Consider the following 22,644-nt stretch of genomic DNA (forward strand, 5'->3'; position numbering starts at 1 on the left):
GGTTTCCTTCAGGTTTTATGTCTCTTTATCAGTATTTCCATTTTACTTACACATTGTTTTCTTGACGTTGTCCACATCTTCCTTTATTTTTTTGAGTATCTTTAAGACAGTTGTTTTTAAAGTCTTTGGTATATCTGTCATTAGGTCCTTTTCAGGGACAGTTTGTTGATTTATTTTTTTCCTTTGAATTGGCCATACTTTCTTGTTTCTTTGTATGCCTTGTGATGTTTTGTGGAACACTGGACATTTGAGTCTAATAATGTGGTAACTCTGGAAATCAGATTCTCCTTCCTCAGGGTTTTGTGTTTGTTTGTTTTGTTATTTGTTTTTTTGATTGTTGTAGGCTGTCTTTTTGCCAAGGATCCGCCTGAGATGTAAACTTAAGGTATTCTCAGGTCTTTTCTGAGCCTTTCATTGGGCATGCATAGTCACTTTCTGATTTTCCTCATACATGCAGGGTTTTGGTTTTTTTGTTCTGTTTTGTTTTTTGTTTTTTTAGTGTTCTAGTCTTTAGTGTCTGGCTCCCAAAAAGGGGAAAAAGTGAAAAATGAAGAGGAGAAAAGGGTGCTGTCCATTTAAATCCCCTGGAAGTTACTTAAGACAAAGGGGTAACGCCTTGCAATAGTGTGAGGAGCTTCAGCAGCAGTGGCTTCCTGCCTCTTTGTCTGCACCTCTGTTGCCAGAAGCAGCAGTCAGAACCGAGATCCCTGATATTTGGAAGACAAGGTCCTTTCTGCTCACCCTGGCTCCCACTGTGTGTAAGCTGCTCCAGGAACACATGCCCAGCTGCCTGCCAGGTGACAGGAGGGAAGAAGAATGGGTAGCTGCTATTGTGCCAAGAGCTGAAATTGAACACAAAATTTACTGTCCAGGTCTTCCCCTGGAAGTTGTAAGCCTTCAGCAGATTCCAGAGTTTCAAAATACATCAAACAGATTCTGTCAGTACAGTTGTTGTTCAGATTTGGAGTTATATATGCGGTGCTGCCTACTCCACCATCTTCCCAGAAACCTCTCAATATCCATTCTTAAATTAAAAAGCAAAAAACCAAAAAAACCAAAAAGCTGTTAGCAAGCAAAATTGAATATTGTAATGGTGCTCCTTCTCTTTTTCATCTGTAATTTCATTGCAATCCTAATCAAAATCTTGACAGCTTTTTATGTGAAGCTTGAAAAGCTGATTCCAAAATTTATATGAAAATGCAAGGACCTAGAAATAGCCAGGAGGGATGTTGAACATCTCATTTATAATTGGAAATGCAAACTACATCCACAGCAAGATTCCACTACATGCCTGCCAGAATGGTTATAACAAAAATCCTCTGATAATATCGACTCTTGATAAATGGGAACTCTCATGCACTGCTAATGGGAATGTAAATTGGTATAACCACTTTGGAAAGTAGTTTGACAGTACCTACTGAAATTGGTGATTCACATGCCCTTGATCTAGCAGTTTGACTCCTAAGTAACCAGCAGAACTGCGGTCTACAACAATGTTTATGGCACCATGACGCAGAGTAACTAAAATCTGAAAACAAACCCAGATACCTAATAGCAGTAGAATGAATAAATAATAGTATGAATAATCAGTGGAGTAGTATACCACAGTAAATATAAATGAATTATGTTCAACAGCATGTAGATGCATTTTACAGATATGTGTGTGAGAAGAAAAAAAGCTACGCAAAGAACACATCTCTGTAATCATGCTTTAAAGGTTTCAAAAGTAGGCAAAATTATTATTATTATATTTTTTAACATCTTTATTGGAGTATAATTGCTTTACAATGGTGCATTAGTTTCTGCTTTATAACAAAGTGAATCAGCTATACATATACATATATCCCCATATCTCCTCCCTCTTGCGTCTCCCTCCCACCCTCCCTATCCCATCCCTCTAGGTGGTCACAAAGCACTGAGCTGATCTCCCTGTACTATGCGGCTGCTTCCCACTAGCTATCTGTTTTACATTTGGTAGTGTATTTATGTCCATGCTACTCTCTCACTTCGTCCCAGCTTACCCTTCCCCCTCCCCGTGTCCTCAAGTCCATTCTCTACGTCTGCGTCTTTATTCCTGTCCTGCTCCTAGGTTCTTCAGAACCTTTTTTTTTTAGATTCCATATATATGTGTTAGCATACAGTATTTTTCTCTTTCTGACTTACTTCACTCTGTGTGGCAGACTTTAGGTCCATCCACCTCACTACAAATTACTCAGTTTCGTTTCTTTTTATGGCTGAGTAATATTCCATTGTATATATGTGCCACATCTTCTTTATCCATTCACCTGTTGATGGACACTTAGGTTGCTTCCATGTCCTGGCTATTGTAAATAGAGCTGCAGTGAACATTTTGGTACATGACTCTTTTTGAATTATGGTTTTCTCAGGGTATATGCCCAGTAGTGGGATTGCTGGGTCATATGGTAGTTCTATTTTTAGTTTTTTAAGGAACCTCCATACTGTTTTCCATAGTGGCTGTATCAATTTACATTCCCACCAACAGTGCAAGAGGGTTCCCTTTTCTCCACACCCTCTCCAGCATTTATTGTTTGTAGATTTTTTGATGATGGCCGGTCTGACTGGTATGAGGTGATACCTCATTGTAGTTTTGATTTGTATTTCTCTAATGATTAGTGATGTTGAGCATCCTTTTCATGTGTTTGTTGGCAATCTGTATGTCTTCTTTGGAGAAATGTCTATTTAGGTCTTCTGCCCATTTTTGGATTGGGTTGTTTGTTTTTTTGATATTGAGCTGCATGAGCTGCTTGTAAATTTTGGAGATTAATCCTTAGTTGCTTTATTTGCAAACATTTTCTCCCATTCTGAGGGTTGTCTTTTCATCTTGTTTATGTTTTCCTTTGCTGTGAAAAAGCTTTTAAGTTTCATTAGGTCCCATCTGTTTATTTTTGTTTTTATTTCCATTTCTCTAGGAGGTGAGTCAAAAAGGATCTTGCTGTGATTTATGTCATAAGAGTGTTCTACCTATGTTTTCCTCTGAGAGTTTTATAGTGGCTGGCCTTACATTTAGGTCTTTAATCCATTTTGAGTTTATTTTTGTGTATAGTGTTAGGGAGTGTTCTAATTTCATTCTTTTACATGTAGCTGTCCAGTTTTCCCAGCACCACTTATTGAAGAGGCTTTTCTCCATTGTATATTTTTGCCTCCTTTTTCAAAATAAGGTGACCATATGTGTGTGAATTTATATCTGGGCTTTCTATCATGTTCCATTGATCTATATTTCTGTTTTTATGCCAGTACCATACTGTCTTGATTACTATAGCTTTGTAGTATAGTCCAAAAGCAGGCAAAATTAAGCTATGATGTTTAGGTGTGATGTTTGGTGTTAAAAAAGGAAAGCAGGGAGGTGGCTGTCATTTAAGTGAGTCCCTTGTGGGAAGGATTATGACTGAGAAAAGCATGCAAAGGCTTATGGGGTTTATGGCAGTATTTCATTTCTTAATCTGTAGAGTGTTTACATGGTTGTACAATATATTTGTTAATATGTATTAAGGTGTATATACATTGTTTCTGCACTTTATGGGTATTATATTTCACAATAAAAAGGTTGAAAATGGGGCTTCCCTGGTGGCGCAGTGGTTGAGAGTCTGCCTGCCAATGCAGGGGACATGGGTTCGTGCCCCGGTCCGGGAAGATCCCACATGCCTTGGAGCGGCTAGGCCCATGAGCCATGGCTGCTGAGCCTGCACGTCTGGAGCCTGTGCTCCGCAACGGGAGAGGCCACAACAATGAGAGGCCCACGTACAGGGAAAAAAAAAAAAAAAAAAAAGGTTGAAAATGTCTTCAAAATAAGAGGGAGATGAATATAGTATGCTGATTATTAGCACAGCAGTTTTCTCGGACTTGCATGTCTAACACTTCATTTATGGAGCAAGTATGTTGGGCACTGCTAGGAGTGAGAGGAGTTAAGATATAGATAATTAGTTTCTAAGTCCATCTGTAAAAGGTTACTGTCAGTTTGATGAAACAGGTATATGGTAATCATGTAGATATATATTTATGGTAATTTTAAGTGCCACAGTAACAAAAGTGCCATGTGTTTTAAGTGTCATGAACAAAAGTCTTATCGAGAACTCAGAAGACAGAGTGATAATGCTAGGGAACCTCGGGAAGATAGTGTATTTTAGAAGGCATTTGAATAGAAATGAGGGGATATTAATTCTTTCTTGAAACAGGTTTCTGTGAATATATGCTACTCTGGTTCTCCCCTTATCCTGCCTTTGCTAGTAGCTCCCTTTATCTGGGTTTCAGATGAAGGGGTACGAGTATCTCTAGTGTATTGTGAGGGGAGCAGAGAAGTGCTCTATCTTGTATTCCAGGCTGTGTAAAGGAATCAAGTGGACAGCGGGCTAATGTAGTGTGAGGAAGTGGACTGTTGTTTTGGCCCTTGTGTGGAGCTGTCCATTTTCATGGCTTCAGGTGTAGTCTCTGCCAATGACAGTCCTAATTTTTATTGCTTACCCTACTTGGCTATGTTGCTGTCACTCCCATCTTACATGTCCTAAACAGAACTCAATTCAGTAGGTTTTGTGAACTCTCCTATTTATTGGAACCACCATTTTCCCTCTTATCCACAATTGAAACTTTAGAGTTGTCTTTGATTCTCTATGAGGAATTAGGATGTTTTCAGACATTTTAAGAGGGTTTCTTCTGAAGTATTGTATATTTAGGAGTTATTATTTTCAAAAGAAAAAAGGATGAGAAAGGTTCTTTACTTATTATAATCATTAGTTTATGGAGGCTTAGAAAATCGTTGAAACATGATTAAGGGAGGTAAGACAATAGTACTTGACCTGTCTGAAGGCTTTTATTTTTGTAGTAGAATTAATATGTGTGTGAAATAATTTGTAAAACTAGACAATAAAGCTTTAACCAAATGAGTGGTAGAGGCTCTATATACACCACCTTCATTGTAAGGTCATCCCTGGTTACCCTTTTATTATTGTTATTACTACTTTTAAGAGTTTTTTTTTTTGATGTGGACCTTTTTTTTTTTAAGTCTTTATTTGTTACAGTATTGCTTCTGTTTTATGTTTTGGGTTTTTTTTTGGCCATGAGGCATGTGGGATCATAGTTCCCTGACCAGGGATTGAACCTGCACCCCCTGCATTGGAAGGCAAAGTCTTAATCACTGGACTGCCAGGGAAGTCTCCCTGGTTACCCTTTTCAAAATTGCAACACTCCCCCTCAAAATACATACTCCCTAAACATACTGTTTACTTCTCTCTGCTTTGTTTTTTTCTCGTAAGCACTTATCAAAATCCAACATATTTTCATTATTTGTCTTGTTTATTGCCTGCCTTACCCTCTTCCCTCCAATTTAAATGTAAGCTCCATAAAGGCAGGGGTTTTTGTCAGTTTTGTTCATTACTGTATCTACAAAGTCTGATACATAGTGAACATTTAAATATTTGAATACATGAATGAATACTAGGGTTTAACCAGCCTTTGTGAATTATGTGATAAATAAGCTAAGTTATAAAAGTTGGTTAACAGAGACTGCTAAGTAGCTAATTAATTGGCCCAATCACATTCTAGCTCTGAAGGTTTTTTCCTCCCTATTTTAAGCCTTTATTCAGTATTTTGTGGTTATGCTCTGAATGATGTTAGCCTTAGGAGACTTCGGGGCAAAATTGTTCTTTACTAGTTGGGTCTTAATGTTCAGAGCAGGTGTACTTCTTATGAAATCAGGTAGCGGTTTGGATACTGCTTTGTTATAAAAGATTAAGTGTCTGATTAAGTGTCAGTTGCTGCGTAGTCACATTTTATGTGACTTTAGGCATAGATTTTGGGTCTTTGGTTCAGAATCAGCTATATCCTCTCAGAGCACTGACTATTGAAATTCAAAAAACAAGGTTTGCTTCTCTGTCTTCTTGATGGGATTGGGCAGTTTGCTTTAAGAATAAAGCCAGCAGCCTATTAACCTAGATCCTCCATTTAATTTGGTTAAATAATCAATGCATATTTTCCTTTCTGTAGAACTTGTTGATAGTATGATTTCATCTCAGTCAGGTTTCATTGCTTTTGTATTAAATGTATTTTTGCTCCTGTGCTGAGTTCAGGCTAACTTTTGAATACAATTTGTCATCAGAAGGCAACAGTAACAGCTCTGGAGCCAGATTGACTGGGTTTGATCCTGCTTTTGCCTCTTACTGATGGACTTGCCTGAACCTCAGCTTCTGCAAAATGGGAATAATAATACCTCAAGGACTATTGTTACAGTTACATGATTTAAAACATATGAAGTGCTTAGAGTCTGTACATAGTAAGGTTCAATAAATATTTGTTATTTGTAAAATTAAAAACTGTAGTATAGAATGATTACCTTTCCAAGATACTAGAGGAAGTCTCTTCTGACCATGTTAAATATAATAGCATCTCCTGTTAACTCTTCATCCTTTATTTACCCAGCTATATTGTTCAACGGTGCTCTTCTTACTTGATACTATATGTTTATTAGTTTGTTTTCTCCTATGGGTTATAAACTCTGTGAAGGCAAGAACTTTGTTTTAGTCATAGCTGTTTTCACTCTAGTGTCTAAAACAGTATCTGATTTATAATAGGTATTCAACAAATATTTGGTTAATAGATGAATGAATTAAGGTGCATGAGGGCAACTAAAGGTTTTCTTAGGGGGCATCTGTTTGATTATTTTAATGAGTTGGTGCTTTTTATGAGGAGCATATTTTGTTTTGGCAATGCCGCAGTGAACTTTTGTTGCCAAAGGCATCTAACAATCTTACCCTTCTTTTTGTTAAGCTATATGTGAAACAGAGCCTGAACAGCCTGTTCGACATTACCCATTATGGGTGAAAGTAGAAGGTGAAGTAGATCCAGAGCCAGTTTATATCCCAACGCCTTCTGTCATTGAGCCTATGAAACCATTGTTGTTGCCTCAGCCAGAAGTTTTATCTACTACTGTAAAGGGCAAACTGCTCACTGGAATTAAACCTGCAAGGGCATATACTCCCAAACCCAATCCTGTGGTAAGCTTGGTGTTAACATCTTTTATTGAAAGTTACAAAAATCATTTGTAAAGTTGATGGGTTTCAACCAGATTTTTGGTTTGTATTCTGTGAATCATGGTGCTTTCAGGTAATATGTCTGCAAGCCATTTCCCTTTCTGATTTAGTCAGTTTAATTGATGGCACTTTAAAAAATGTCATTAAAAGTAGAGTGAATAGTAGTATGGTTGACCCTTGAGCAATACAGGGGTTAAGAGTGTGGACCCTCTGTGCAGTCAAAAGTCTGCATATAACGTTACATTTAACCCTCTGTGTCCATAATTCTGCATGTGTGGATTCAGCCAACCGAGGATCATGTAGTACTGTAGTATTTACTGTTGACGAAAAGGTGTGTAAGTGGACCTGTGCAGGATTACTGTAATTCTTAAAGATAGCCAAATCTCTCTTTAGAAGGATCATATAAAGATGGGCCTTTTTTTTTTTTAAACGTGACTTGCAAAAGGTACTCTTATTCCTGTAGTATAGAATATTGAGTGATTAAGATGTATGTAGTACACGTTATTAGAAAAGCATTAGGGAGAAGGTTTAAAAAATTACTGTGATCTTTTTAAAGCAAATTTTTTTATATACAGTAAAGTTCAAGATTTAAAATAACGTTTGCATGACCAGATGAAGATGATAGGTAAAAGAGCTGATGCTTCTCTTGTGTTAATAGCTTAAGCATATCTGATTATTAATAAATCCATTTCAGTCTTTACAGTCCATTAAATTGAAGAAGATCTTTTAGTGCAGTGCTATTCAGTGTGGTCTCGTACAGTACTGATCTATAACTGTTTGTTATTAGTCTGTGATGAAATAAGTATAGAAAATGAGAGTAGATGTTGAGAAACTTTTGCTACAAGTTGATAGAGAAATTTTTATCTATTAAATCTAATACTGAAAGACCTGGCCTTTATTTTTCTGGTAATTTATTTTACAAAAGTTTCAGTCTGTGTGTGACAGGTAATTAAGAAATTTATCCTTCACTGCAGATAATTTGAGAAGCACTGCTCTGGTGTGCTGAATTTTCTTGAAAGAGAACCAGATCCTTTCTAACTGCCCCAAGATTCAGCACATACAAACTGTAATTGTACTATTTAACTTTAAAGTTTGCATTAAATTTTTTAAGTGTTGTAATAGAAGCAAAGATTAAACATCCTTTTCCTTTGGGAGTCCCAGAGACTTTTCCCCAGTGTTTGGAATGTTTTGTTGTATGAAACTTACAGATTCGGGAAGAAGACAAGGATCCAGTCTACTTGTACTTTGAAAGTATGATGACTTGTGCCCGAGTTCGAGTGTATGAACGAAAACAAGAGGAACAGAGACAACCATCACCATCACCATCACCATCGTTTCAGCAGCAGGGCTCATGTCATTCTAGTCCTGAGAACTGTAGTGTAAAGGTGAATTACTTATTGCGTAGATTTTTCTTTTTAACTTCCGATTCCCTGTTGCTGGTATTAGAATTTGCATTACTATTGGAATAATTTGAAATAATTCTGAACGGCAGAGAAGGTTTACATAATGTGTCTATCAATTTATATGTTTCTCTGCATGCCTATTCTAGAGAATATTCCCTTAAGGTCATTAAAAGTATTCTTTCTGATGTTGGAGTAACTTTTAAAAGTTTAAACATTTTTGGTTTTAATTAATGTGATTATTAGTATTTGCATCTTTCCACATTGGTGAATTTTCTAAATAACTGAAACTTGTTTCATTAAACATCAAATATTTTTCCTTCTTTACTAGAATTACACTATGAAGTGCACTGTTAATTCTTTCTTGGTAACTCAGTCACTGTCAAGGACATTAAACAGCAAGACTACTTGTTTTTACGGTTGTATAATATGATAGTAATGCACCTGTGCATGTGGATGTGAAGATGTTCTTTGAGCACTTTAATCTTTCTACCGTTTTAGGCTTCCTTGAGAAATTTAATTCTCATGTCCTAGTCTCTATTGATATTAAATATGTGTTGAATTGAAGTATTTTCTGTGTTACTCTCTTTGTCAGGAGCCAGATTCTGAACAGCAGCCCTTGAAACCAATCACCTGTGACCTGGAGGACGATTCTGATAAATCACAAGGTCAGAATGAAAACTAGGTCTTATCATTTGATAGTATTTATATTATATAGGTGTGGATTATACTAATAATGGGGGGAAATCAAAGCTACCAATCCAGAGCATGTCTACCTACCCTGTTTCTAGTTTTTGCTAAAAATAGAGATGATAGATAAGTTTTTTTCCAATTATTTGCTGTGTTTCTCACTCCTGTTCTAAGAAGTACAGTTTGTTGGTGTTGATATGGTATGTTGTTGCAAGAAACATTTAGGATGAAGTCAGTGATTTTTGTTTTTAAACTTCTTTATATAAAAACCTCAGCAATATTGGCATCATTAGCTACTGAAATTTTCCCTGGTGTTCTCAATAGTTGCCACAGTTGGAGAAATACAGAGGGAGAAAGGAGGGAGTATTGCTGATTTATCTAGTAGAGGCTACTGCCAGAATTACTATGGTGAAAGGTAGTGTCTAGGGAGTTAACTATTTGTTTTTGGTTTTGCTCTTTAAAACTTCAGACATTTAAGCAGCAGTGCCTCCTAACTTTTTTTTAATGGCATGATAAACACAAAAAATGGTAATGTTGTTAGCACACCGGGGCAAGTGGAGGAAGCTACCTATTAACATGACCACCCTGAAGGCTGAGGGGATCTGTATCCTGACATCTGTAACTATAGCACATTGGTTGGGAGATTCTGCTATAGAAATCTAGCTAGTGAATATACATTTAGTTAATATGTTGCCATGAATATAAGCACACTTGAGTGGTTTTGCATAAAATGTAGAAGTGGAGCAATCATATCTAGAGATACAGAAGTAATTCAGAAGTATTTACAGTGGAAACTAGAGATAGAGCTCACTTTTTTTTTTAAAAAAACCAAACACCATCTCTCTTGCTGCTGTTCTTTAGGGTTGACTTTACCCATCACATATTACAAAGCATCTTGCAAGTATCTTTGCTTTGCCCATATGGATAGCAAGTACACTATCCCAAATAAGCCTAACCTTGGTTATATACTTTGTTTGCAAGGTGGTACTTTCTTAGGTAATAGTTAATGGCTTTTTAGGGCAGTCTTAAGAGGGACTCCCTTTTATTGAGAGCCCAGTGAGCAGAATAGTGAAGATTTTATAGTCTGATTATCTGGAATCTTTTTTTTCATGGAAAATTCCCAAATTATGAGTGTCAAATTACCACTGAAAGTACCTGGGAATGGGACACTGGGCAACTGTTGAATTTCTATGCCCCTGGCAGTTTCTGAGAACTCAGGAAAAATAAAAATTTTTCAAAGTTCAGTACAAAATTCTGTGATACAGAAATATCTTTCAATTCTTTATCAGAAAAGAGCTGGAAGTCTTCCTGCAATGAAGGGGAATCCTCTTCTACCTCCTATGTGCATCAGAGGTCACCTGGCGGTCCCACCAAACTGATAGAAATCATCTCAGACTGCAACTGGGAGGAGGATCGGAACAAGATTTTGAGCATCTTATCGCAGCACATCAATAGCAACATGCCACAGTCACTTAAGGTGGGCAGCTTCATCATTGAGTTGGCTTCTCAGCGAAAGAGCCGGGGTGAAAAGAATCCTCCTGTTTATTCTTCTCGTGTGAAAATCTCTATGCCATCATGTCAAGACCAAGATGATATGGCTGAGAAATCTGGATCAGAGACTCCTGACGGTCCATTATCCCCTGGGAAAATGGATGATATCTCTCCCGTGCAGACAGATGCCCTGGATTCAGTGAGGGAGAGATTACATGGAGGCAAAGGTCTGCCCTTTTATGCAGGGCTTTCTCCTGCAGGGAAGCTTGTGGCCTATAAACGTAAACCCAGTTCAAGCACATCTGGGCTTATCCAGGTGAGAATTATCTTTAATCTGGATGTAGCACCTTTTTATACTTAGGAAACACCTTGATTTTTCAGAACCCTTTGTGGGCCTTATATTACTTATCTTCACATTTCCTGGGAACTGGGTGACAAAATCATTACCTCTTTTTGTAATAGGCCTAGGTTAGATGCATACCTAGGGTGAATTTTTGGCACATTTACAAACAGAAAGGTAGAGTACTATATTGGCGTATAGTTTTCTTTCTAGTCTTCCTAGAAAGTTGCTCTTAAACTGTATTACCTGGGCTGCAGTGATATTTTGACAGTCAAGCAAGGAGAGTAAGGGATTCAGTCTAGTTCTTGGGATTATTATTAGCAGACAGCTTTTAAAATAAACAAGGTGAAACTGACTTTTAAGATAGGCAGTATGTTTGGAAACTTGGGAGAAAATTTAAATTTAGAATGGTGTTATTCAAATACATAAATATAAAAATGAGCCACAATTTACTTATTTTTTCTTTATTTGATTCATAGAGTTTTTGCAGTCTAATCATTGTTGTAGGGCAAATATCTATATCCTTGCTGTTAAGTAATTCAGGCAGGTATATTAGTAAAATTATACTGGCATTAGAAAATCCTTTGGAAAGAAAAGTTCTGAGGTAAAATGTCACAGTCAAAAAGCTTTTCTCTTTTTGTTCAGTGACATATCAAATGCACTTTTATATCATAGTACCAAATGTGGGTTAGTGTCTGACTTTATTGCTAAGGTTACTTGACTTCACTAGCTCAACTGCTTCTCTGGGCTAAGGTCTGTTCCATTGTTATGACTGATCTACTTAATTAAAAACTTTCTGTTGCAGTTGCTATGTAACTGCTTCTGTTGATATTTCTTAAATTCTTAATGATGAGAAGAGTGTCTTCTCCTTGTTTCATTTATTGATTGATACTTTGAGAACAGAGACTTACCTGAGATCATTTCTAGTGAGATTAAACGCCCCTCAGATACAGTCATAGAAATTTTGTGTTCTCCTCTGTAGGACTCAGAAAGCCACTGTAAAATATGAACCTGCATAAGCAGTCAGGCCACTGTTATAAGGTATGCTTTGGGGGAGCTACTGAGTAGTGTTCAGAGCAAGTCCCAAAGGAGCAGATAGGGGTATCTGATCCAGACTCCACAGAACCTGGAAGACTATATAGTAAAGTTTACTTTAGGATGGAAAGATCGTATTCTTTGTATCAAACATGGGGCAAAGATATTCCTGATCTTTCTGGAAATAATAACAATTTTACTTAAGTAGCAAAGAGTAATTTTGTGTCTTAGAAGAGAGAGGAGCTTGGTGTAGCTATTCTCCTCACCAGTTCCCTATTAATTTAGAGAGTAGGATTTTCCCCACCTCACTCCACTCCCTCACCCCTTTAAATGATGGAAAAGAGAGACAGGAAAGGGTATCTCCTCTAGTCACTTAGCAATATGACATAGAGAACTTGGGTAAGAAACTTGGGAGGTTTTTGTTTTCTTTTTTTAAAAATGATTCTCATGCCTAAGATGGGGTGGTCTGTCAACTCAGGCAGTAGAGAAAAATCTTTACCTCATTCATTGATTCATTTTCTTCTGACAATTTAAAAAATTACTATGAGTTTCAACTAGCATTTATCTTGAGTCCAAGTTTTGTCCAAAAGATGAAGACAATTATCTTCAAAGTTGAGTTTTTTGAAAATTGAAAACTAAGGTGACTTTGTGGCTTAGGTATTTGTAACAGTGGCTTTCTCATAAGTTAAAGTAGACTCACCATATATTTTTCAAGTATGAAGGATGCTTATGAGAAGGGTTCATCATGCCACTGGTCTTGTCAGATTTCATGGAACACAGTTACTCATATTTTTTGCTGATGATTGTTAATAGCTTAACCAGAGTTGCATGTTGACAAGTAAAACAATTGGATGGTTTTCCTTAGATTTGACTGTATCTTACACATATCTAGGATGCAGGTATGATGAGTTTCTAAGATTCTCTGTTTCCAAACTACCAAAATGAAGGAGATGAGATTAGTTTAGAGTATCAGATGACAACATTTTTTTCCATCTCCTAAATACTCAGATTATACCAAATGGAAAAAGTCCATTTCTTTTTCCCTTTAAATCTGAAAAACAGACTTTTAAAACCTGGTAAAAATGAAACCCTTGTCAAGGGAGATGAGTTAGCAAGAGAATTTTATCTTTACAGAATTTCTCTTTGCCACTTGTTTCAGGTTAATGGTAAGAGTTACCCGCAGGCTAAGTTGCTATTGGGACAGATGGGGGCATTGCATCCAGCCAATAGGCTAGCTGCTTATATCACAGGCAGGTTGCGACCCTCAGTCCTGGACCTCTCAACCCTCAGTACTGTCATCTCCAAGGTAGCATCCAATGCCAAGGTGGCTGCATCCAGGAAACCACGTACCCTGTTGCCTTCAACATCCAATTCCAAAACGGCATCCTCCTCCAGCGCTACAACAAATCGCCCTGGGAAGAATCTGAAGGCATTTGTCCCGGCGAAAAGACCAATTGGTAAGTTGGACTGTATATACGTTTTCCAAAGGGTTGTAACCTGGTGCTGGGCCAGTGGATACAGATACGGGGGTTGTAAAACTTAGAGAAATATAGAAGTTGGCATTATTTTTTTTCTTGATGTCTATCTTGCCTGAATTTTTAAATTTTTTAGTAACTCTTCTGATGACCTACAATACTAGATGAACTGAATTTGAGTTAGTTTTACAGTTATTTCCAGACTTTTAGACTGGTTTTATTAATGTAGAAAAAGACTTAGGTTTTTAATTTTGTTTTTCAAAAGGGAAGATGTATTCTTAAATACTTTCCCTAATTTACTATTTTTCCTATGAGGACTGGTGTTTTTGGTACCAGTCATATGTATGTTTCTTGAACCTAATGAAACCAAGGAGCTAGCAAAATCAAAGTGGGTTGAGTTAGTATTAGTCTTAGAGTAGAAGGCTCTTGTAAAATAGAATTTTGGAAACAGTGCTTTATTATATTCATCCCTGTTCTGTGAGTAAAAACCTCATTTGTTTAACATTGCAGTGCTAGAGTCTGTAAAAAATTACCTTCTTGAAATCATTTGTGTTTTAGCATTGAGAGTATATACAGTTGGTTTACTGGATTCCTCTTTTTGTTGTTTCAGATCTATTTAGGAATGTTAAGTAAAAATGTCATTTGCTCTATTTTTATTCCTCTAATAGGAAATTGAAATCTCTGGCTAAATGCTGGACTTGTGTGAAGATGGAGGATAGGCCTTGCCTTAAAAAGAACCCATTTTACCTCTTTCTTAAAAAGTAGCTTCAGTTGGTGATTTTTAAAAAAGATAGTCTTATCCTGCCCTCTTTTTTTTTTTTTTTTTGGCGGTACGTGGGCCTCTCACTCTTGTGGCCTCTCCCGTTGCGGAGTACATGCTCCGGATGCGCAGGCTCAGCGGCCATGGCTCACGGGCCCAGCCACTCTGCGGCATGTGGGATCTTCCCGGACCGGGGCATGAACCCGCGTCCCCTGCATCGGCAGGCGGACTCTCAACCATTGCGCCACCAGGGAAGCCCCCTGCCCTCTTTTAAAAAATGTCTTTATACATTTTAGAAAAATGCAAAACTTTACTGTCTTGTAAAAGGACAGCAATAAAGAGGTGGAGGTGCTGGGACAGGAGGAAGTGATGGAAAAAAGTTTTAAAATTAGAATTAGGAATACAGTTTCAACTTCTTATTTTCTTCATCTGTTTTTATTCATTCATTCAGAGAGCACACAGAGAAACAGTTGTATTAAGTTGGAAGCTAGGCAGAAATCCACACCCAGAGAGAAAGGGTATGGGCGTCCTTTCTAATGAGGAGGAGTGCAGTCTCTTCATCTGTTTTAGATGATGAAGTTGTGTGCTGCTGTACTGTCTTTTTAGTGTCCTGGCAATTTGATTATATTGCATAACCAAAAGAATTTCAGAAGGAACACCCAATTTCAATCCCTTTGTTAAAGTTAGAATTTTAAAGGTTTGGTTTGGGTGGAGAGGTGTGTTTGATTTCTGTGGGTGGAAATTGGCATGTGTAATGCAGGTAAGAAATTTCTTAATACCTGTAAGAAATTGACCCAGTGGTGCACAATATGTTGATAAACACAATCACTACAAGGATAAAATATGAGAACTGAAGATTTTTGACCAGCAAATTTTTATTTGCAGCGGCTCGACCCTCTCCTGGTGGTGTGTTCACACAGTTTGTGATGAGTAAAGTTGGAGCCCTGCAACAGAAGATACCTGGAGTTAGCACACCCCAACCCCTAACAGGGCCACAGAAGTTCAGTATCAGACCTTCTCCAGTAATGGTCGTCACACCTGTGGTTTCTTCTGAGCCAGTTCAGGTGTGCAGTCCTGTGACTGCTGCTGTCACTACTACCACCCCTCAAGTGTTTTTAGAGAATGTTACTGCTGTGACACCTGTGACTGCTATTTCTGACGTGGGAACTAAGGAAACTACTTATTCTTCTGGTGCCCCCACTGCAGGGGTTGTTGAGGTCTCTGAAACTAATACCAGCACCCTTGTAACACCTACCCAGTCTACAGCCACTGTGAACCTTATCAAAACGACTGGGATAACTACCCCTGTGGCTTCAGTTGCTTTTCCTAAGTCTTTGGTAGCATCTCCTCCAACCATAACTCTTCCTGTTGCTTCCACTGCCTCCACCTCCATAGTCGTGGTGACCACAGCTGCATCTTCCTCCATGGTGACCACACCAACTTCATCTCTGAGCTCTGTTCCCATTATACTCTCGGGAATTGATGGGAGTCCACCAGTGAGCCAGAGACCAGGTAAGGCCTAGATGTTACAAGCTGGTTTACTCAGCTGTTTATATAACTTTGTGGTTTTGATAGGATTATAGATACATCAGGTGTTTCTGCTATAACATGATACATATATTCCTAAAAATCATTACATTCTGCAAAACTGAACACTGAAAATAATAGAGCTTGTGGTAAAGATAGGGTTAGGACAATCACTGAAAATTCATGCAATTTTGTAACCAGAGCGCTAATAAAACCTGTAACTGGTACTTTAGAGATAAACAGCGTTGACAGATGGTTTAATGGGGCTAGAGATTTCTTCAGGAGATTAACGATATTCAAAAACATTAGAATGGAAATGCTGGCTGAAGAATACTGCATATGGGAGTGGAACTCTGAGCCAGTAGAGCAGCGTTAAGGTGGGCACAGGAGGAAGTGCAGCCTGTTGTGTGCTGAGAGCTGGGGGCGCATATCTCTGAGGAGGGAACCATATGTAGTTGTTCCCTGTTTTGGGGGTGGGAGGGCTGCTGCTTTATATTTAAAAAAGATTGGAGGGCTTCTGCTTCTGCTGCAGCCAAGCTGAGGGCCCTTTCTCTCCTCCTTGCTTAAGATTAAAATTCTAGGTCCTCTTTCTTAGTAAAAATCATTTATGAATCAGCCCAACTCCTATATACTACTGACATTATTCTCCTGCTTAATTACTATATGTAAACTGATTGAAATAGAAGTAAGGAGGCATATTTCTTTGTTCTGGACTCTGATATTTTATATGTTAAGTTTATAGTTAAAATGAAATTTTTTCTCTTGTTGGCTTAGTTTAAGTGAATTTGAAATAGGAATAGTTCAACACTTTGGTAATTTTTCTATCTTAATTCAACCAGCTAAAGCAAGTTGTTCTCTTAGTAGACTCTAAGAGGAATTACTGTGGAAAAGAGTATGAAAGACTTTGCAGGATTTAAGGGGGAATAAAATAGCCAACAGCAGTTCTGTCTTGGTAACTGATAGTTTTCCTACTAAATATTTTTGTCTTTAGGGGCATGGTCCAAATCCCTCTTGATATTTTAGGAAAGAAGTGATTTATAAATTGAAGTGCTGTTGAAAGGAAAAATGGATGACAGTATCAAATTTGTTGTCTTTTGCTACTTCCTGTAAATAAACATACCAAAAATGGCTAATATATAATTTCAAAAGTAAGATAGTTGTTGATGAAGCTGTTTTGATTTCCTGTGTATCTCAAGGTTCATATCTTGTCATATTTTAACTGGTCATGTCTTCTAAATCATGGATTCTAACCTTTCTTTATATTTTTAATTGTCATGAAACTGTAAAACAGTTTACCTTTTGTAGTTCATTGTCTCTCAGATTTCAGTCACTTGGAACATACATTCAGGTATTTTGCTCTGATTCCCATTTGTACTACCATACAATTGACATAATATTTTTATTTAAATCCAGTCATTTGTTCACTTAAATGTACTTTTAAAAGGAGCAGTATTACTGTTATTGGAAACCAACATTACTTGCCAAAATAGAGGGTAGCCTCATAAATAAATACACTGAAACAATAATAAAAAGTATCAAATACTAGCCAGCTACTGTAAGTTCTTAACATGTGGCTTGCTATTTCTGTTAATGAAGAAAGTTAGAAAACGTTGGCATAATATTAAAGACATAATATCAAAGACTGGTAATTTCTTCTGTATTTTAATCAAAAGATTAAAATGCTGACAATGTGATATGGTGTTATTCTATATCCACCTACCACCTAAAAGTGTCTTCTGTAATACTACTTGAGGAAATACTAATGTTAACAGATTTTCTTACCTGCTCTTTTATAAATGGAGCTGACTCAAATCACTGCCAACTTCTAAGGAAGTGTATAATTTTGTTATAGGTTCATAAAGTAGATCTCAACTTTGGGATTTAGACAACTCTGACTTTTTCATTTGACTTTCCTTCTTTTTGTCTTTCCCTTCTTCCCCTCTCACGCATATTAATAAGTAATCACATATTTAGTGTGTGTATTAAAGGCTGCTTTTGGAGTTATTTGGTTTTGAATCACTCTCTAAAATTTAATGTGAATAGAAATGTTCAGGAAATTAAGAATGCTTTAACATGTTTCTTAATTCACATAAGATAGATGAATTTGTTTTAAGTTGCACACTATTTTTCATAAACAGTTTGGTCTTTGTGTTTTATTTCATTTTCAAAAGTAGTCATGGATCTTCTATATATAATTTGTCATGTAAATCTTAGGAGCTTCACTTTGTTTTAGAAATTTGATATGTTTTTTGGGCAGAGTACCTATCTGATAGAATATCACATATTAAAATCTTTGTTTTGTTTGGCTTGTTGATTTTTATATTTAGTGACAAACTGATGAAAAATTTTATTTAATAATGTTTAAAAAAAAGGGGTAATTGGAAATAATAATGTTAAAGAAGTTCAGTAATTTGAATGGTAATGTTAGACCACTTTCATTTATGCTTACTATTACGTTATTCCTTCCTCTTTATTCCTGTGACCCAAAACCTAGCTGTAGATTACTCATATTATTTTTTTTCATGTCCTTAGTATTTTCTTCCAGACATTAAAGTGAATCTTTAGGTACTATTAATATTTTGAAATCTCTTTTAATTCACATCTTCTGCATTAAATTTCTGCTTTTTCTGTTTGTTTTAAAACTATCTTTTGCCTCTTCCTAACCAGGCTTTATTTCCCTGCTTCTTTGATGTCTCTTAATTTCATTCCATTTTTTGGGGGTATGTATTTTTTTTCCTTCTGAAAAATAATTTCCACAAATCTTTATGCTTTGCTTATTTATCAGTGAATTTTACAAGCCAAGAAGTTTTTAGTACTTTGTGATTTTTAGTCCTTGACTTTTTCTTACTTGAGTAAGACCTGTGAAACTAAGTCATAAGTCTATTAAGTGTTAACAGCCTGAATTTTTAAGTTGAACAAGAGAATTTTAATGAGAACCAGGTTAAGAGGCCATGTTTTTCATTAGGCAGAAGTGTTATCTCTTTAAATGCACCTCTTGACAATTGATACTTTCTTTTTTACCAATCTAAATGTAAGGCCCTGCAATGTCTGGCTAATACTTAGGTTTAAAGTAAATTGTCTCAGCCATAAGACTAGTAAGTAGTGTATCATGGACGGACAGGATTTTAGCAACTCTGTAGTTTAAAGTAGAAGTTATATGTAGCATGGTTAGATCCTATGTCATAATTATTTTTTCCCAAGTATTAAAGGGAAATTCTGATACTATGTTTCCCATTTCCTGTTTTTCAGAAAATGCTCCTCAGATTCCAGTGGCTACTCCACAGGTCTCTCCTAACACAGTGAAACGTGCTGGACCTCGATTGTTGTTGATTCCAGTGCAGCAGGGTTCTCCTACTCTTAGACCTGTCCCAAACACACAACTTCAGGGACATCGGATGGTCTTGCAGCCTGTTAGGAGCCCAAGTGGAATGAACCTGTTCAGGCACCCTAATGGGCAGATTGTCCAGCTCCTCCCTTTGCATCAGCTTCGAGGCTCTAATACCCAGCCCAACTTACAGCCTGTCATGTTTCGGAACCCAGGTATAAAATTAGAGATATTTCTGATAAGTTTCTCTTTTCTTGAATCATTTGGTCATATGGTATGTTAATACACCAGGATTGGTCTTCTTAGTGTCTTGGAATCACCTGTTAGAAAAGAAATGCATACTTTGGAAGTCTTGATTTGGGCAGTGGTGATTTAAAATGTTCTTTTTCTTACCAGGGTCTGTGATGGGAATCCGGTTACCCACTCCTTCCAGACCTTCAGAGACTCCACCATCTTCTGCTTCATCCTCCTCTTTCTCTGTTATGAATCCTGTAATTCAGACTGTTGGGTCTTCTCCAGCAATGAATGTTATCACTCAGGCACCATCATTGCTTTCTTCTGGACCTAGTTTTGTGTCTCAGTCTGGTACATTGACTCTGAGGATTTCCCCTCCTGAACCACAAAGCTTTGCAAGCAAAACAGGCTCTGAAACCAAAATAACCTATAGTTCAGGAGGGCAGCCTGTTGGTACAGCCAGTCTTATTCCTCTCCAGTCTGGTAGTTTTGCCTTGTTGCAGCTCCCAGGACAAAAGCCTGTTCCCAGCTCCATTCTTCAGCATGTTGCTTCACTTCAGATGAAAAGAGAATCTCAGAATGCAGACCAAAAAGATGAAACAAGCTTTTTAAAAAGAGAACAGGAAACTAAGAAGGCCCTGCAGTCAGGAGGAGAAGCTATAGACCCTGAGGCTAATATAATAAAGCAAAACTCAGGAGCTACTGTCTCAGAAGAAACTCTGAATGATTCCTTGGAAGATGGGGGTGATCATTTAGATGAAGAATCCCTTACAGAAGAAGGTCCTGCAACTGTTAAACCTTCTCAGCATGCCTATAGCACTGGCTCACACACAGGTGAAGACTATAAAAATGTTGATGAAGAGTATGGGATTAGGAATCATAACAGTTCCAAAGAAAAACTGACTGTTCTGGAAGTTAAGACCATTTCTGGAAGAGCCAGTAATATGACAGTCCAAAGTGTGAGTAATGTGCAGCTTAAAAAACTTGATGTGAAAGTGGAACAGCAGAAAGGCTTAGACAATCCAGGGGAAAAATCAAATGAATTTCCAATTATCTCTAAAGAAGAAAGTAAACTTGAATTTTCAGGGAGCAGAGTTGTGGAGCAGCAATCTAATCCAAAGCCAGAGGCCAAGGAGAAGGGATGTGGAGATTCTCTGGAGAAGGACAGCATTAGGGAGAGGTGGAGAAAACACCTAAAGGGCCCTTTGACCCAGAAATGTGTTAGAACTTCACAAGAATGCAAGAAAGAGACAGATGAGCAGTTAATTAAAGAAACAGAAACTTGTCAGGAAAATTCAGATGTGTTTCAACAAGAACACGGCATCTCTGATTTACTTGGAAAAAGTGGAACTACTGAGAATGCCAGAATTTTAAAAACTGAATGTGATTCTTGGAGTAGGATTTCTAGTCCTGCAGCCTTCTCCATATTTCCTAGGAGAGCTACCAAAGGGAGCAGAGGGGAAGGACATTTTCAAGGTCACTTACTGCTATCAGGAGAACAGATAAAACCAAAGCAAGAGAAGAAGGGTGGGAGAAGCAGTGCTGACTTCACTGTTTTGGATTTGGAAGAGGATGATGAGGAAGATGAGAATGAGAAAACCGATGATTCTATTGATGAGATTGTGGATGTTGTTTCTGACTACCAGAGTGAGGAGGTTGATGATGTAGAAAAGGTGGTGAGCCCATTTTTGTTGTGACTGAAACCTCAAGAATTTAAATGATTCATTAGAGACAGTAGTTTTTCCAGAAGATCACTAAGACCTGATACATTGATTTGGATGCCTAGGTTTAGATCATGATTAAATGACTTTGTAGTTTTTGGGCTGTGTCAGTCAGGTAACATTTATTGAGCTTATATTGAGCTTTGAGACTTGTCTGATATTATAGGAAGGCTGACTTAAGCCTTAGGGGGATAGATGCTTGAGAGTCCCTATCAAATTAGGTTTTTAAGAAAAAGTCTGAAACCACTACTCCCATTCAGTCTCAGTTTCTTTGACATTTTGTATGTGAAGTGATTGTAGCTTATCTGGTAGATATATATAAGAAACAGGGAATAGGCAGCCTTAGAACTGGAAGATAATTTATCTACCTGCATTTATAGAGATGTTTTTCTTTTTGGAGAGAAACGAAAAATACTATTTAATATTTTAATACAACCCTGCCTAAAGTTGTTTTTAATCATCTCCTAAAATTAGTGTCTAGAATTTGTATTCTGAACTTTGGTCATCTTCCTTTGTAATTTGACCTTTCTAATTTATATTTTTCTGAAGCCATTTTTTAGACTTTTATTTAGGGTTGTATTTGCTGAACTAAGTAACTTGAGAGTCAGATATGATATAGGGCAGGAGTTGGGCAAACTTTTTTTGTAAAGGGCCAGATTGTAAATATTTTAGACTTTGCAGGCTAGATGACTTGCTCTTGCAACTACTCAACTGCTGTTGTAGAGTGAAAGCAGCCATAAGCAATAGTAACTGAATGAGTGTGGCTGTGTTCCAATAAAACTTTATTTACAAAAACAGATGGCAGGCTGTGGTTTGCTGACCCCTGACCTGGGGTCTGATGTAAAACATAAGGAGGTGATAGCCAGCTGCCTGTGGGGTGCCTTGAAATCTAAATTGTGTCCCTCTCTTCAGGAGCAGATAATACAATGATTGTCATGCCTGGCAGTTTTAGAATCTCACTTCCTTGAGATTCATTCATTCCCTGTGTTACCTGGTCCTTCTCTGTTAATGCCTAACTAACTGCCTTACGGAGATAAAATATAGCAAAAAGATTCATATTTTAAACCTCTAAAATGTTTAAATATTCTAACGTTCCTATGTTGGTTATCTCTGTACCTCACCTGTCTCATTTATAAAATGAGGCTCTAGCTCTACAGTTGGATGATTCTACACGCATTTGCCTCACATTCTGTTTATAACCTAATCTTTTTTGAGGACTTAAGTCTATAGGTAGTTTAGGAGTTAGATTGCAGATCTTCTTGCACTTTTTGCAGGGTCTTTCGTTGTAAGTCAGCCTAGGTAAGCATCAGACCAAAAACAGTCCAACTTTATTTTAATTTTAATTTAAAAAATTTTTCCATTATGGTTTATTACAGGGTATTGAATATAGTTCCCTGTGCTATACAGTAGGACCTTGTTGTTTATCCATTCTGTATATAGTTTGCATCTGCTAATCCCAAACTCCCAATCCATCCCTTTCCCCACACCTCCTCCCCCTTGGCAACCACAGGTCAAAAACAGTCCAGCTTTAAAATCAGTGAAAACTATTGCTATCAGTAGAACTGACTTAATGGAACCTTTAGTGTTTCTTAGTCATACAGCGTGG

At 37.3% G+C, this 22,644-nt stretch overlaps 1 protein-coding gene across 12 annotated transcripts in view; it reads left to right on the forward strand.

Moving 5' to 3' along the window:
- Positions 1-22,644, forward strand: part of MGA (MAX dimerization protein MGA) — a 153,810-nt gene that overhangs the window by 115,078 nt on the left and 16,088 nt on the right. For 3 of the 12 annotated variants that reach the window (XM_027083978.1, XM_027083983.1, XM_027083977.1), the window contains exons 10-17: positions 6,778-7,004; positions 8,249-8,425; positions 9,036-9,108; positions 10,420-10,937; positions 13,156-13,453; positions 15,117-15,743; positions 19,008-19,298; positions 19,480-20,993. In XM_027083978.1, coding sequence (XP_026939779.1) covers positions 6,778-7,004; positions 8,249-8,425; positions 9,036-9,108; positions 10,420-10,937; positions 13,156-13,453; positions 15,117-15,743; positions 19,008-19,298; positions 19,480-20,993 — 3,725 coding nt within the window. The remainder of the gene's footprint in view (positions 1-6,777; positions 7,005-8,248; positions 8,426-9,035; positions 9,109-10,419; positions 10,938-13,155; positions 13,454-15,116; positions 15,744-19,007; positions 19,299-19,479; positions 20,994-22,644) is intronic. The other 9 variants (XM_027083979.1, XM_027083980.1, XM_027083984.1 and 6 more) reach the window with 9 other exon arrangements.

Source organism: Aethalodelphis obliquidens, unplaced genomic scaffold (assembly GCF_003676395.1).
Source record: "Aethalodelphis obliquidens isolate GAN/ISIS:26980383/991018 unplaced genomic scaffold, ASM367639v1 scaffold51, whole genome shotgun sequence".
Classification (NCBI taxonomy): Eukaryota; Metazoa; Chordata; class Mammalia; order Artiodactyla; family Delphinidae; genus Aethalodelphis; species Aethalodelphis obliquidens.